General features: G+C 36.9%; 1 protein-coding gene across 9 annotated transcripts in view; it reads left to right on the top strand.

The window, feature by feature from the left end:
• Positions 1-16,217, top strand: part of RYR2 (ryanodine receptor 2) — a 361,257-nt gene that overhangs the window by 204,850 nt on the left and 140,190 nt on the right. For 6 of the 9 annotated variants that reach the window (XM_067464882.1, XM_067464876.1, XM_067464864.1 and 3 more), the window contains exons 23-27: positions 619-723; positions 1,468-1,571; positions 2,233-2,316; positions 4,008-4,167; positions 11,975-12,070. In XM_067464882.1, coding sequence (XP_067320983.1) covers positions 619-723; positions 1,468-1,571; positions 2,233-2,316; positions 4,008-4,167; positions 11,975-12,070 — 549 coding nt within the window. The remainder of the gene's footprint in view (positions 1-618; positions 724-1,467; positions 1,572-2,232; positions 2,317-4,007; positions 4,168-11,974; positions 12,071-16,217) is intronic. The other 3 variants (XM_067464901.1, XM_067464907.1, XM_067464890.1) reach the window with 1 other exon arrangement.

Raw genomic sequence — 16,217 nt, 5'->3', positions numbered from 1 at the left:
GGCCAACGTGTAAACTTTATTATTAAAGGAAGAATACTACCACGTGCTTGAAATCATTAGTCAAATAACTCCCATTACTTTATTTAATAATGCAATCTTTCTTTTCTTACATATAATGTACTTCATTTAAGTAAACAAAGACAGGCTGGACTTACACTGAAATATAATGCATCAAAGTTTAAACTAATGAAAGAAATATTGCAATAGTTTGCACAATTCATCCAGTACATGGGCTCCATCTACATCAGTGGTTCTCAACCTATAGGTCTCCAGATGTTTTGGCCTTCAACTTCCAGAAATCCTAACACCTGGTAAACTGGCTGGGATTTTTGGGACTTGTGTGTCCCCAGGTGTTTTGGCCTACAGGTTGAAAACCACTGATCTAGATGCGTTGGATAGTGTGAATGAACATTTACACTATGCAATACAATTTTGTTCCTGGGTTATAAATGGATTTTAAAATTTTATAGGTTCTCCATTTGCTCTGTTGAAGACCACAGGATATTTATTATAATCAATACGCTAGACAAGGAGTTTATTTTATTCTAGAGTATTTTGTTGATTTTTTTTTCTCAGTTGGTTTCTGGGTAATTTCATATGTCACTTTTCCATTTTTAGATTGTATTACCACCACATTTGGAAAGAATTAGAGAAAAACTGGCTGAAAACATTCATGAACTTTGGGTTATGAATAAAATTGAGCTTGGATGGCAATATGGTCCTGTATGTACCTTTTGAATTGTATATTTTCATTTTCCCTTGGTTTAAAATGGATACTTAATTTATTATATATATTTGATACAAAGCAAAGATATTTTTCATATAGTCTGCATATGGTATTAATATGTAATTGCAATTTTATTAAATCTGTTAGTATTGTTTTGGAATCCACATTCTGTTTGACAACAGTATTTGGTTGTTTTTTTGCAAATCATTTTTATTAGTGAATGACATGGACATAACATAAACATAAACAAATAGTGACATTAATATAAGAAATACACACACACACAGACACATACATGTACATACGTATACACATACATATATATACACCCATACATACATATACATATATGTACATATATACATACACACATAAAAAAGAAAAAAAGAAAAAAAGGGCACACATTAATCAAAGATAAAAAGTCATTGACATGACTGCGATAGCTGGTTTCTGTTACAGTGAAAGTAGGTGAACATGGTTTAAAAGAAAAGTAGGAAGAGAAGGATGAGGGTGGAAAAGGGAGGAGAAAATAAAAAGGGAAATCAGTATCAAATATCTATATTTACTGATTCATTTTTGCTGAAAAATTGGTTAGCTGGACATCAATGCACTGAGTATACCATGTTGCATAGATATTACGCTTTTCTTTCCCAAGGATATTCTATTCATTTTTGGTAGAGTTTCTTATATTGAACTATAATCCTAAGTAAAACTGAAGCTGCGAATTTCATTTCTTGCAGGTTAGGGATGACAACAAGCGACAGCATCCTTGTCTGGTTGAGTTTGCAAAGCTTCCAGAACAAGAACGAAATTATAACCTGCAAATGTCTCTAGAAACATTAAAGTAAGTTTATAACGCATTAAGATTAATGACAAGTTCAGAGTTCAGACATATTTGAATGATCCTATTTGTGGCCTGCAGAGCAATGTTTGGAACAGGGAGCTACTATACTTTAGCACTGTCTGGCCAGCCTTCTCTTTGTGAGCTTCATGAAACACAGACAATTAGAGGTGTGCCTGTCATCAGGAGGTCGGACTTTGCCTTGGTGGTAACGTCAGCTCTTTCTATTAGGGCTGAATGAATATAAAGCCCTGCCAACATCCTTCTAATCCCTGCCCTGTTCCTCTCTCCTCTTTTTTGTTTTGTCTTGAGAGTATAGTCTACCCACATGTTACATGACCTCATAATATGACTGACCTACATTACCTCATAATATACATGGCCCTCTCCATGAACAGAGCCCTGCTTCTCTCTCAGTTTGTCTTCTTTTTCCGTCCAGAAAAATGCTGTCTGGCTTACATTGCTTGACAGAGGAAGGAGGTGAACTCCTAGTTCAGATTTTGATTATTAAAGTTTCAGAAGCATGGATAATACCATGTGTATAACCAAATCTCTTTTCAGTCTATTATTGATTTTTCTAAGACATATACACCACAAATAGTTACACCTTTGTCTTGTAAAATATCACTTTATGTTTGTAAAAGTTATTAATCTGTTCCTCTAGAACCTTGCTGGCATTAGGATGTCATGTTGGAATTGCTGATGAGCATGCTGAAGAAAAAGTGAAGAAACTAAAGCTTCCAAAGAAGTAAGTGTGAATAGACAGATGCACAGATGGCAGTAATTACTCTGTGGTGGAAGTCTATATTTTCCTGACTCTTCCCTCGTGTCACAGTACCTTCTCTTTATGGTTAACATAAGACTTAACCAATGTCCTACATTCAGACTGATGTGAGTAGGGGACTGTCATGAATCTAACCTTTTGCCAGGAGGGCCGAAGCCTGGAAAGACAGTAGCTGACATGTTGAGAGATAGGCAGGAGAGCTAAGAGGCAAGAAGGAGGAGTCAGCCGACTCCTGATTGGCTAGAGCAGTCAGGGGAGGAGCTAGCTTTTAGAGGGAAAAAAGGCTGTGTCTTTTTGACAAGTAGGTGAGTTGAGCTTTAAACATCGAAGAGTGTAGTAGTACTTTAGGAAGAGGGAGCTGAGAGGAATTTAGATGGCAAACTTTTGAAGTGAGCCTTGGGATTAGAGCATAGGATAGGCAGAGGTTCCTGAAACACTGTACAGAGTAGGGTCAGTGAAGGAAAGCCTGGTTTGCTCTGTGAGGCAGTCAGTGGGGTTGTTCTCAGGGACACACTGTGTCAGAGTTAGGGAACAGTGTGAAACAAGGAACTCACAGGGAACAAAAGTTAAAGTCTTAAGAGAAGACTGCCTGTCTAACCAGCTAAGCCTCAAGTAACAACAATACGCTTTTGTACCACTCTTGTTAAGAGTTGATTTGTTCACCAAGTTTCAATAAGCCTGTTGCTTATTTCATCTTTAAACTGGTGTCTGCCTCGGTCTGTCACACTAATTAGATCTCAGCTAGCCTAAAGACAACTTAGTTCCAGTCCAGTCAGAGAAAGAAGCAGTCATTAAAGAAGAACTTAGGACTTAAATACACTTTACCTATTTCACATTCACACTTACGTTTTCCTCAGACATTATTTGAGGTGGTGGCGACGCAACTACCAATTACATCAGTAATTAACATCGTTAATACAGTTGGTCACTTGCTAGTAATACTGAGGTGGGATAAGAGAGTCTTTCCCCCTTTGTCACAGTCATTTATCCTTGGTAAAGTAGTGTCCAGCTGAACGTTAACCGCTTTACACTGTTGGGCAGCGGTGGGATCGTCTGTCCCCTCTGCCCAAGATTGTCCTTGATCTTATTACAGGGACTTATTGGTTCCTAAATGGAATAGAAAGCATTTCTAATTAGAAACTCTTGCATGCATTGTAATTGTTCAGGTGTGTATGCCATCAGGGTACCGAGTATCACAATTTTTAACTTTATATTTTGATTTTGTATCGTTGATTTTGTAAAGTAAATTATGAGGGTATATTTAATTTCCTTTAAATTTTAGTGGATAATGGAGTATCTTGTATTTCTTGAACTTCCTTATTTGAGAGGACAATCCATTATTAATTTTATTTACCAACAAAGACTGAGGTGCTGTTTGACATTTATGGAAAATCAGGTACCACTGGTATATTTAGGCATGGGATCTGTGGGACAGGGGGTGATGGCATAAAAGAGGGGTTCTTTTGGCAGATCTTTCAGGATTTTATTTACTTTCCTCCATAAATGTCTTGTTCGTCCTTTGCTCCTTAAAGATAGTGTAAACAACTGCAACTGAAATTTATGTATACTGTGTTCTTGTTTTATTGTTATTTATTTTAAACATGTGTAGAGAAACACCTATAAAAATACTCACAGACTTTTTTTTTGTTTGACAGCTATTTATTGTCTAGTGGCTATAAGCCTGCTCCTATGGATCTGAGCTGTATCAAGCTGACCCCATCTCAGGAATCCATGGTGGATAAACTGGCAGAGAATGCTCACAATGTGTGGGCAAGGGATCGTATCAGACAGGGTTGGACATATGGAATCCAACAGGTAGGTAGGACATGGATGATTGCAGATTAACTCACATTGTTAATCATATGGAATAAATATGAGTCTGGAAAGTCAAATGATCATTTTGAGTATATCCTTAATTCATATATGCCCAATTCTAAATCTGATATAAGTTGTGAGAATCCCAGAGTATATTGTCTTTCTTTCTATTTAATTTAGAATAATCCTACTGTAGTCTGTGAAACTAGTTTTAAATAATTAATGTGAAAATTATGATCTGATTTGAGCAGGTGCAGTAAGCTCCAGATGTTTTGGATGTTAGCTCCCAGAATCCCTGATCATTGGCCAAAGCAGCTGAGGCTTCTGGGAATTGAGGTCCAAAATACCTGGAGAAATCAAGTTTGGGAATCACAGTCATCTACAGGATGCTTGTGTCACTGTCCAATTATAGGAGGCAGCGATACTCCTCTCTCAGCATGCCTCTACCCTCCTACTGGCGACCACATGATTGTGCAGGATGAAGGGAATGGAGGACAGCTGTGTGAGGATTGCCTCTGCTCATCTGTCATTAACAGTGGTGACAGCCAGCCTTGTATAGCTGTAAGGAGGATGAGATGTTGGAAGTGCTCCTCATGCAAAGTACAACGCAAACAAGATTGCTGCTGGTAGGAAGAAACTTCCTCCACACTGTAAGGGCATCTTGTAATACTTCAACATTTAAAGGCACGTTGGGAGAATTTGACTAAAGTTTTCATTCTCCCTTGTGGGAACAAATTATTTTTAAAACATATCCCTAATAAAAACAGTTATGAGAAAGAATTGGACACATTACTTGAAGGTTTAAGTGTCAAGAAGCAGGAGGTTTTTTTAAAAAATTAACACTTGTTTTCAGTCAAAATACAGAGAGCAAAGATCAGAATTACAGTCAGAGTCTTTACAGTTTCTCATTTTGTGTCACTTCTAATTAGGTAAGCCATTTTAAAGATACGTTCCTGCTCACAGAACAGGCCACACATCTGCATTTACCAGGGGATTCTATCAAGCAGTAATTTTCCCAAGTTTTCACACAATAATTTTAAAAACTACCAATGAAGTGTGGTTCAAAGCATAAAAGAAGGTTTGAAAGCAGGTGTTGCCATCTTGTTGTTACCTCCTTAGCCCATCAATGCAAAGTCATTTTTTCCAACAAGGCTCAGAGTAAGAAAATATCCTGCCAGGGTAATGGTTTCCCTGATATTAAGTGCAATGCTGCTGTCAAAGTATTCATGTCATGGGATTTTGTGCGCCTGAGAGTGGGAGAGAATCTGAGTTATAGAGGACAGAATAAGGAATAGTGGGTTATTATGAGTTTAAATCACATTTTTTACACAATGCCCCTGAAGTGACTGGCTTGACCTTGAAGGAGCTGGGGGTGGCCATGGCTGACAGGGAGCTCTGGCGTGGGCTGGTCCATGAGGTCACAAAGAGTTGGAAGCGACTGAACGAATAAACAGCAACAACAACAACAATACCACAATGCCCCACTCCCAATGTGTGGGAAATGTGTTTACTGTAGGAAACCTTTCTGTCCAGTTTTTTTTAGTGTAAAGTAAACATCTTTGCTTCTCCCAGAACATAACAGTAGGGTGAATTTAATTTAGATAAAAGTACACCAATTTTTCAAGAATTTTTTTTCCCAAATATCGTTATTTTTTATTATAGCTCACAGATTTCTGTATCTCAAGCTATGCTTTGCTATGTTTTGTTACAGTACCATAATCATTTTTAAAATTCAAAACTCAAGACATTCATCAAAACTTCAGCTTTGCTTATATAATGTGTCATCACCAGCAGCAATAGTATCATCACCAGTAACAGCAGAAACATTAATCTGCATGCATATTTATGTTTTCATAATATATATTTTTATTGGGCTGAACAATTTGCTTGCGTCATATTTAAGTCAATGCTATGTATTTCTAGATTGCTTTGATCATCTACTTGTACTGTATTATATTTTATTATTGTGCTCCAGTTCAAGGAGCTCTGCAAAAGGAAACTGGTGTACATTTCAATGTAATTCCCATCTAAGTTATAATATTCTTCTGGGTCTCAATGAAATTGCTTCTTCCTCTTTTTGGTGCAGATCCAATGGTTGATGTGTGCTTCTTTATGCTTGTGGCTAGAATTGGATTGGTGTGGCACTCTACTCGTACTCATTTGAAAGACTGTCCGAATGAAGGGAGAGGTGATAGAATTAGCAAGTGTTTCTGTCACTAACAGGTGTTCTTCTTGCTGCTCTCTTTCCCTTTTTGTAGGGATGCTGGTTTAAATAACAATAAATGTTTCAGTATAGTATATGATAATTTTATTGTTTGTTAGATGGCAAATTGATTCAGTACCGAGCGTAGACCAGGGCTAGTCAATTGTGCTTTGGGAAGTGGGAGTTTGTGCCTTGCAGCACCCCAATAGGCCATGCAGTTATGTCTCAAAATAAAAATGATATGATGCCATTGCCACTTTCATTTTTGGCTTGTTCTTTGCTTGTGTGTGTGTGTGTGTGTGTGTAAAATAATGGCAGGATAAAGCAAGATATCATGTTTTGTAATTTAAGACTGAATTGCTATCCAGTCTTAAAAGTCCACTTTAGGAGTTTCCTGAAAGTTGGTGAGCTGTGAAAAAATGGGGGAACTTGTACTTTTCCTGCCCCTGCTATAGAGTTGAGATGGATAGACATAGGGATCACTCTCTTCTTCTACAGTTACAAGTATATATATGAATTTGTGGAACACAACTTCTCATCTCTACAGTTTAGTGATTGCTAAAGTGATGAAAGAAAACCACTCTCCGCACATTTTGTTCACTATTACTTCCTATTCTTCTTGTCAAAGAAAGTTAAAGTGCCTGAAAATAGCTTTATAGTGCTACTTAAGTAAACAACAAGTAAAAAAGCATTGATCAAAATTTGTCTTTGCATGTCATTCAATGTTCTATTTTTATTTCATTTTATATTAAAATGCCACTATAATTAGATATATTTTGGATGAATACTGAGTCTCTGGTCTCTGAAAATAATTAATTTTGATATGATTTATGTGAAATGATATTCATATATTGTTTCAAAATGCGTTTGATAGTAAGCTTCTCGATTCTTGTAGAGTTTATTAACTTTTAAGCCAGTTTATTTATAAACCGAGTTTGAGATTTATTCATTTACCATATTTACTAGAGTCTAGTGCACCGTTGATTGTAATGTGCATTACAAAGACAAAGCCAGGGAGAAGGGGCAGCACCTAAACTCGTCAGTCTTAGCCTGATGGAGGAGTGACAGCTTCCCAACTGGCCTCATTCAGTTCACTAGTCTCAGCCTGATGGCGGGGCACAGGCAGGTTTAGGTGCACAATTCTAATGCACCATCTACTGCACTTTTGGTTAAGTAATTAAGCCAAAAAAGTTGTACCTTACATTTGAGTAAATATCCTTTGCTGTCCCCAGGTAGTTTGTAACAAGAATTAAAACAGAACAAGTTAAAAGACAGACACTACTTAAAATAAAACAAAACAATCTAGTAGATGAGTTAGTATGATAAAACTTTTGCACTGAACAAAACCAATTCAAATACAATACCCACAATTAAAACCTCTGCCCAAAGCCACCAGTAAATGGTTGATCTCAGAGCCAGGGCTGTTAATATTCAAAAGTAATTTGTTTAGTTCTTCATAATCAGTGCTCACTCGTGTCCGAGTACGATTGCCTTCCAAGTGTAGGGTCTTGGCAATGGGTCTGTAGGTGACTGTAGAGACCCTACAGACCCGCATGTTCTTCTGCAGTGAGGACATTGATTTTCAGGTGGAAGGTAGTCCCAGTTAGGGTTGGCTTGATGCACCTTCCTTTTTGACACATTTCTCCCTTCGTTTGTGCATCTTTGAATTCCACAGTACTGATGGTTGCAGCTGACCTCCAGTTAGAACACTCAAGGGCCAGAGCTTCCCAGTTCTCCATATCTTTTTATAGGTTGGCTTTAAGCCCATCTTTAAATCTCTTTTCCTGTCCATTAGATTTCTGTTTTCCATTCTTGAGTTGGAAGTATAGTAATTGCTTTGGGAGACAATGATTGGGCATTTGGACAATGTGGCTAGTCCAGTGAAGTTGATGGCAAAGGATCATTGCTTCAGTGCTGGTGGTCTTTTCTTCTTCCAGAATGCTGACATTTGTCTGCCTGTCTTCTCAAGAGATTTGCAGGGGGAAAAAACTGTTCTTCATAACTTGCCTCAACAATCTTGCCACTACTTACTATAATGCTCTTTGTACTACTATATTTCATTTCATAATAGTTACCGTTGCACAATAGTCATACCCTCCTTTTGGGGAAGGCAAAATTGGTATTTTGCCCAGAAGTGCCAAATGGGAAAGAGAGAAAGCAGATTGGTGAGTGAATTCTTTTCTTGGTGCTGCAGGGCTTAACTTGGCTCTCTCTTCCAAGGTACAGAGGCTTGCCTTGCTCTGTATATCGGTGGACAAACTTGTCTGCATGCCTTGCTGCTCTGTAGCTACGCTTTGAGGGACTATGTGCCTTCTAAGGGACTATGTGCACTCAAAGGGGGCTTTTTTTTCACCATGTAGTCACCGCTGCATAATAGTCACACACACCCTTTTCCTCCAAAAGGAAGGAAAGTGCAACTATTATACAGTGAAATAAAATAGTTTTCAGGGGTCACATTTTTTAAAAAAATGTTCTATTATTGTTTTTCAAAACCCCATTCCAGAGAAATTGAGAAGAATAATAACCCTGTTTTGTATGTGCTACCTCCAAATACTGATGGAAGGTAATTATGTTAGAAATGTCAGCCTGTCTCTCTCTCTCTAACTCCTCCCTTCAAATAGCCCAAGAAAGACATTCTCTCATTGGTGAATTATCTGAATAATTTAGCGATTAGATAATAAACATACCTATTTCCAAGTTGCATTTTATATACTATGCACCTTTTTAAACTGGAGATATATTAGTATGATGAAACAGTATCTATCTGTTATATATCCACTTTTTTAAAGGCCCTAAAACCATTGCTCCATATGTTCCAATCAGCCTTCTGTATTAAATGTTGCACAGATTTTTAATTTTTTTTTTAAAATCCAAAGAATCATGAGCAATCATTTCATTAGGCAATCACTTTCAACACAGACATGCTCTAGTCTAATTGTTTGTTTCCAGCCCTCTGGGATTGTGCCTGTGTTATTGATTTGTGAGAACACTTTGGCTAATATTGGAGCCCACCACTCTGAAAAATGTCTAGTCTAATTGCTCTTTCAGTGTTTATCAGCATACTTTTAATGGATTTCTATGTTAAAATGCATGCATTTTTGTTGAGTCCCATTTAACAATTTTCTACATCCCTTCTACCCCAGTCATTAGCCATGAATTGGTTTCTGCTATTTTCCTAATATGGTTAAGTAGCCTGTGCTTTGCAGTTGCTTCCTATATGCATTTAGTAATGCAAATTACAATAAATTTGGTGGGTTTTGTTCCTGTGTAAATCCACAAAGGAGTGCATCCTTAATATAGGAAAAATAAGTGCAAATAAGTTACCAAAAACATTTTACAGTGTACTTCACAGAAATGCTGTAAGGGTTAAATAATGTATATACAGCAACCCAAAAGTTGCCTTTCATTTACTGGGCGTTCACACTAAAACTTTTAACTATGGTTGAGATATTCCTTTTTCACAACTGAGCAAAAGTGACATTATTGGCTGTGGCAAACATCACAATGACCAAGACTCTCTGATATAATGTTTATTCTCAAGTGAGTTCTCGTTAGTACAAATAATGTTAATGCTAAATGTTTTCAGATTCAGCCAGTTTATTGTTTCCCTTGCCATTTCAGTGTGGCTAGAGGATAATTAGCGAAGGCTTCTTATTTGGTCAGTTTATATTTCCTCTGACTTACAATGAAGTTACTGCCTTCTTTCCAGTATTGTTTTCTTGTACACCTTTTTAAAAAATATCAAAATAGGATTTGTTGTTGTTGTTTGCTAACCATTCAACTTTCATTTATGGTGACACTATGAATGAGAGGCCCCCAAGTGCCCGTCATCCGTGACCTGGCTCAGGTCTTGCAAAATCAGGTTCATTGTTTCCTTGATTGAAGCAATCACCCTGTTGTTCATTGCCCCCTTTTTCATGTTGTCTTCCACTTTACCAAGTATTATTGTTTTCTCCAATGTGTCACATTGTGTTGTGATATGTCCGAAGTATGATAGCCCAGCTGAATCATCTTGGCTTCCAGGGAGAGTTCAAGCTTGATTTCCTATAGGATCCATTTATTGTCTATTTAGCAGGCTACAGCATCCAGGATCCACAGAAATTTTCTCTTACACCACATTCAAATGAGATTATTTTCTTCCTGTCAGCTTTTTTCATTGTCCAGATTCCTTTGCACATATCCAAATACATTTTTGATAGGGAATTAAGGAATTAAAGGCTAGCTATTAATGAGGAATCCAGAACTACTCTCCAGTTTGATGACCCAGATAAAGTATAGTGAGCTGAACATCTAGAGTTGACAGCTTAAATGAAATCAAATATTTATCATTTTAGTGTGCAAATAATAATAATAATAAACTTTATTTATACCTCACTAACATCTCCCGAAGGTCTCGGTGCGGCTTACAAGAGGCCGAGGCCCAACACATCAATAAAACAACAACATAACAAATACAACAATAAATAAACTCATAAAACAAGCAATAAACATTAAAACAATAGCAATAAACATTAGACAATGTTTTGTTTGCAATGAATAAAGAGGATGGTTCTAAAGTTCCATTGTGTAGCCAAATATTTCAACAAATTATATGTGAAAAATGATAGTGAAACATACAAAACTATGCAATATAATGTTCCAGTGACAGTCGCCTGAAACATCTTGATTATTCCCATCTAGATTAGATTCATATAATCTATTGTTGAATGACGAGTTAATGCATAAGCACCATTGACTCAGCAAGATTTCTCTGTTTGGGATTAGCAATAGGATTTTAATCTATGTTGTGAACGTTCTCTGAGAAAAGAGAGTGACCAAAAATTGCAATGCCAGGGCTAGAGGGGCCTATGTGCAAACAAACATGATGCTTATCTAAATATTATATTGCTTCCATTTATTGTATAATTGCTTCTAACTTAGTGTCCTCCCATGACTTCTAGATATTACTGTGAGATGTTACATGTTCTAAAGTACTGCCGTTGCTTGAGATATTTTAATATGTAATCCTTTATATGAGAAAATGGATCACTTTTATTTATTCAGCTTTGATTCAATCAGTTTGCATTGAAGACTTAAAAAAAAGATGTTTAGAATAGAACAAGATGTTATGAGAGACATCGAATTACTGTCGCTCCATTCTTTCTTGTGTAATCATTTAGCAGAACATGTGGCATGATAAGGCATCACTGCAGTGGCAGTTGGTGACGTGAGACAGAGACTGAGCAATGCGGACTGCTTCCTTGTCATGTCCTGCCTGGTGTTAAACAAGATTTGACAAGAATGAGAGGAAAGGAACCACAGAGGAGAGGCATCCCTCTGTCTCCTGTAATGTCTGGCTCTGTTCTCAGCTATCCAAGAGAGTTATTATAAGAAATAAACATGACCAATTCAACTGACTGTCTGGATACTTTCACCATATTTCTTTCTGTGTCTCTAAAATTGCTAAATTTGATGCTTCATTATTCAGCATCTAGTTGGGAAACCCCTTTACATTGTTTCAGTTTTCTCCTCTGGAACCCACTGCTGCTTCCCAGGATACCTTTTAAGGGGAAGAGCCACTGTTTATGCATGATTATACATAGTATTTTTATTCTGCTGCTGCAGAGCCAGCCAGCCAACCAACAGAAGGACCACATGTTACTTAGTATGCCCTCTTCACAGAACTGTGCTGACATCATTGAGGACAGGGATCACAAACAAGTAAGTACTGTTAAGTAAAGCACAGGTTCGTAAAATACATTGGTTTTCCATGGTTAAATGAGAGTCCAAAATAAAGATCCCACACTCCTGTCTCTGGACTTCTACCCATGGAGAGAATACTCCCAGAATGCATTAATGGAGCAATAGTAATGGTGGACAGTTTTCTTCCCCTGCAGCCCCTTAAGCCCTCTGAAATGTGCCCTGGAAAGTTGGGGGTAATTTGCTTCCCAGGAGATGACCGGGGAGGAGGAATAAATGACGATCATCTCTCACCCCAGTAATAGCATTAGTGGGAGCCTCTGCTAGATTCAAGGCTGTTTCAAAAACGGGAATAATCCAATAAAGCAAAAGCTGTATTGGAGCCAATGGACAATGAATCCTGAGGTTCACAAAGTACTTGACAATTTCTCTATGGGAGTGTATTCTTCCTATTGGATCACTTGTAAGAGGATCTTAATAAGACTGGAAAACAGCAAAAAGGACATGTACATACATGTAAAAGCATTAGCATTTTAACTTCCACTGATGTCATTCCTGATGCTTAATAATTACTGTTTTATGTACATTATTTTATTCATACCCTATCTTGCATGGGACCCAAGTTGGCTTGTTTTCTTTGATTTTGCCTGTAGATGCAAGATCTAGCTGTAATTATATTATTAACATAGACAGATTATGTGTGTTAAAGCAAATCCATGCTCAAGAGTACTGTTTGGATGAATATGAAAGCAGTCATGCTTGATTAATTATACCTTGCTGACCAAGAAATATGAATATGGAATCAACCAGTAGATAGTGATTAATAACCTAAAGATATCAGATCCCATCTGATTATGGATGCTAAGTCCTGGTTAGTACTTGGATGGGAGACCACTAAAGAATCCCAGGTATTTTAGGGTACATTTCAGACTAAGAAACTGATGAAACACCTCTGAGTATTCCTTGTCTAAGAAAACCCAATTAAATCATGGGGTTGCTGTACTTTGACAGGTGACTTGAAAGCACATATACATACTGACAGTGATTAACAGTTACTGATCAACTTCTTGTTGAGACATGAACAGTGAAAAGGCATATTAACAAATGAATAAATAAAGATATTTAAACACCATCAAAACCTTCTGTCTTAGTAGCAATTTCAATACTGTATCTTGTGGCAGTGAATTATATCAATCCTATGCTATTTGTAGTCACTAGCTTGTATCCAGTAGCTTCTAAAGAATTGATCACATGCTGGTTCTTTCTTCCCTACGCAAAGGGTGGTCCAAGCCAATTCATAAAGTGCATGTGGAAGAAAGTCCCACAAGTGCCACTCCGCCTCATGGTTCAATAAAAATGAAATTATAATAAATTAAATACCCAACAATGTTCTGCTTTATCATGTCTTCAGAAATCCGCAGCCTTTTGCAAAGCAATATATTCAAAACCTGACAGTATCCTTTCAATGTCTAAGATACATAAAGTTTACATGCACAAAATTAAACTATGTTTTGGATCATATATACATCTTAAAGAAACTCGCTCAAAGATGTATTGTTTACCTGTTACTGGATCATACTGTTTTTGATTCTATTTCCAGGTAGCTTTTATATGTTTCAGATTAGTGATCAGTTCATTCAACAGATCACCAATCTGAATATTCAGTTTTCAAAAGATGTATAGTTGTCTTTCCATCCTATTACTATCTTCGATCTAGCTTCTAAATAGCTTTTATATAAAAGGCTATAATTTGTATCAATGAATAGAGATTATGATGGAGATGCTGTTAAAATACTATAATTTCACTGTCTCAGTAAATATTGTATTCCTAAATCTTTTCACAAGAAGGATCCATCCACCTCATCTGGAAGTACATGATGAACTCCTCACACTTTTTGCTCAGGATGCTAATATTGCTTTGTTTCCTTGACATTCAGTAACAGCTGTGCTTTTAAATATTCAAACTGTGTTCTTTACTGCCGACAGAAATGGATTTCTCAGAGCTTTCCATGTTTCCGAAACCATTCCAGTCCTTTTTATCAGTTGCTATACCTACATTCTCCCACCAATTTAGGAAATGCTCTGTTTTTAAATCACATTTTTAACTAGGGATGTAAATTCTCAATTATTTTGTCCTTGCAAGTAGCTAAAGTACTTTTCGCTGTAGTATTTATCATATTCTTGAATTTTCTGAAGTAACACAGATGAATTATTCTGCATTAAAAAGGTTCACTCTACAGGAAACAATATCCCCCCCCCCCCCAAATACTGAAGGGAAAATCCACAAGATGTTTGCTTGTCGTTTGTTATTCCCAGCTGTCAGGAACTCTGTTTTTTTTTGTCTAGGAATGATTAATTGTGATTAGCACTTTATTAACTCTGACTCAGCCAACCTGGACAGCTTGTCGCAAATTGTATTATACATTTTAAATGTATTAATTGTTTATTATTGTTAGCGTCATTAGAGAAATGTGTCCAAATTGTTCTATTTCAATATTTACATTGTTCATTTGTTATTTCTGAGTTGTTTTGTAAGTATACCTTGATGTTGTTTATTTGATTGTCCATGTTTTGATGTGTTTTGTTTTGTTTTTCTTTGGCATTGAATGTTTGCCAATTTTTGTTGTAAACTGCTATGAGTCCCTTTTGGGAGATAGGGTGGCAGAGAAATAATAATAATAATAATAATAATAATAATAATAATGGGTTAATTCATTACCTTTCAGTGTCAAGGGGAAGTCAAGGGATGCACTGGAGTACAGTACATCCAGAAAAATTTAAAAGAAGTCTGTGTTTGGTTAAGATGGATTTCACACCACTCAGATCTCTCAGGTGTGTCCCTGGTTTCAAGAAGAAATTGCTGGTCATTAGTCCTTTGTCTCCTTGAAACTACAATCTTTATTTTGTAAAACTTGATCTTTTTCAAAGCAGAAGACACTGCTGAAACAATACAGGTTATCTCCTCTTTTAACAAAGGCTAGTTGGAAAAGACTGGATAGAAGTGGAGAATATCTCAGCAAGGGAATCTAATAATTGTTGTTTGAAACAGCAACAACAATAGAAAAAATCTGCAGAGGAGAGAAGGGAGGCAGAGAAATGAATAGAGCAATAGAGTATAAAAGATCTGAACATGAGAGGAGAGAGGGAGGAGGAAGCTTGGACATTTCAGCTTCTTGGAATTAAAAGCGGTACTCTGTGGGAGTTGTGGACCGATAGCAGGACCAGGAAAACAGCTTGTGGGTGGGTGGGAGAGGCAGATGATTTGGCACCATGTACTTGCTCATATTTAAAACAATAAATGTGGCTGCAGCCAGCAAGGATAATAAGATGGTAGATGAAATAGGAGCTCAGATACCATTCTGTTACTTTTTCCATTCTATTGCCATTCTATGGCTCTGGTGCCCATTGTGTAATCTCGCTCCCTGTTATGGAGACTAGCTCAATCATACGGGGTAGATTTATTAAGGTGGGGGACAAAAAGATACTACATGATTTTAAGGAATTGTTGAGTATGGGCTTTGCATTTTCTTTTGATGGGAGTATGTGCTAAGATGCTTTGAACCATTTATTTTAGGAACAATTCACCTGATCAGTTTTAGCAAGATACACAGAGAATTGGAAAGTTCTCAAATTAAACACATGCTCTCACTTCTTTTCAAGTTAATTGGCAAACAATAATTTGTTCCAATTTTATACAAAAATAAAGATAAAGTGAAAAAAAAATCTTATTTTTTCTTTATCCCCACATTCTGACATTATGGTTCAAAGCAGAAAACAGTGCTTGGTCTTAGAAAAGCGAATGAAATACATTTTTATACACAGATAGCAAGAGAGATTTCGTGTTTCTATTATACTGGATTTTGTTATTTTAGTTTCCAGAATAAGCCAACTGTGTTTTACATATCTACTCTATAAGCATGCTCTGAAGTAGCCTTAGCCTAGTACCCTCCATATGAGTTGGACTTACATTTTCCCCTAAATGCTGCTGTCCTGGACAGGAGTTGTAGCCCAAGAAACCTGGATAATGCTGGGTTAGGGAACACTGTTTTAGATACATGCTCAAGAAATGAAAATTTAAAATAACCACTTTAACAGCCCATTCGTTGTCATGTACATACATAACATGGATATACACAACTGCTTTAACAATGCTGGTATGTTGTGGCAG

This window comes from Anolis sagrei, chromosome 1 (assembly GCF_037176765.1).
Source record: "Anolis sagrei isolate rAnoSag1 chromosome 1, rAnoSag1.mat, whole genome shotgun sequence".
Lineage (NCBI taxonomy): Eukaryota > Metazoa > Chordata > Lepidosauria > Squamata > Dactyloidae > Anolis > Anolis sagrei.
Note: the sequence above shows the minus strand (reverse complement) of the source record. Positions and strands in the feature narration are given on the sequence as shown.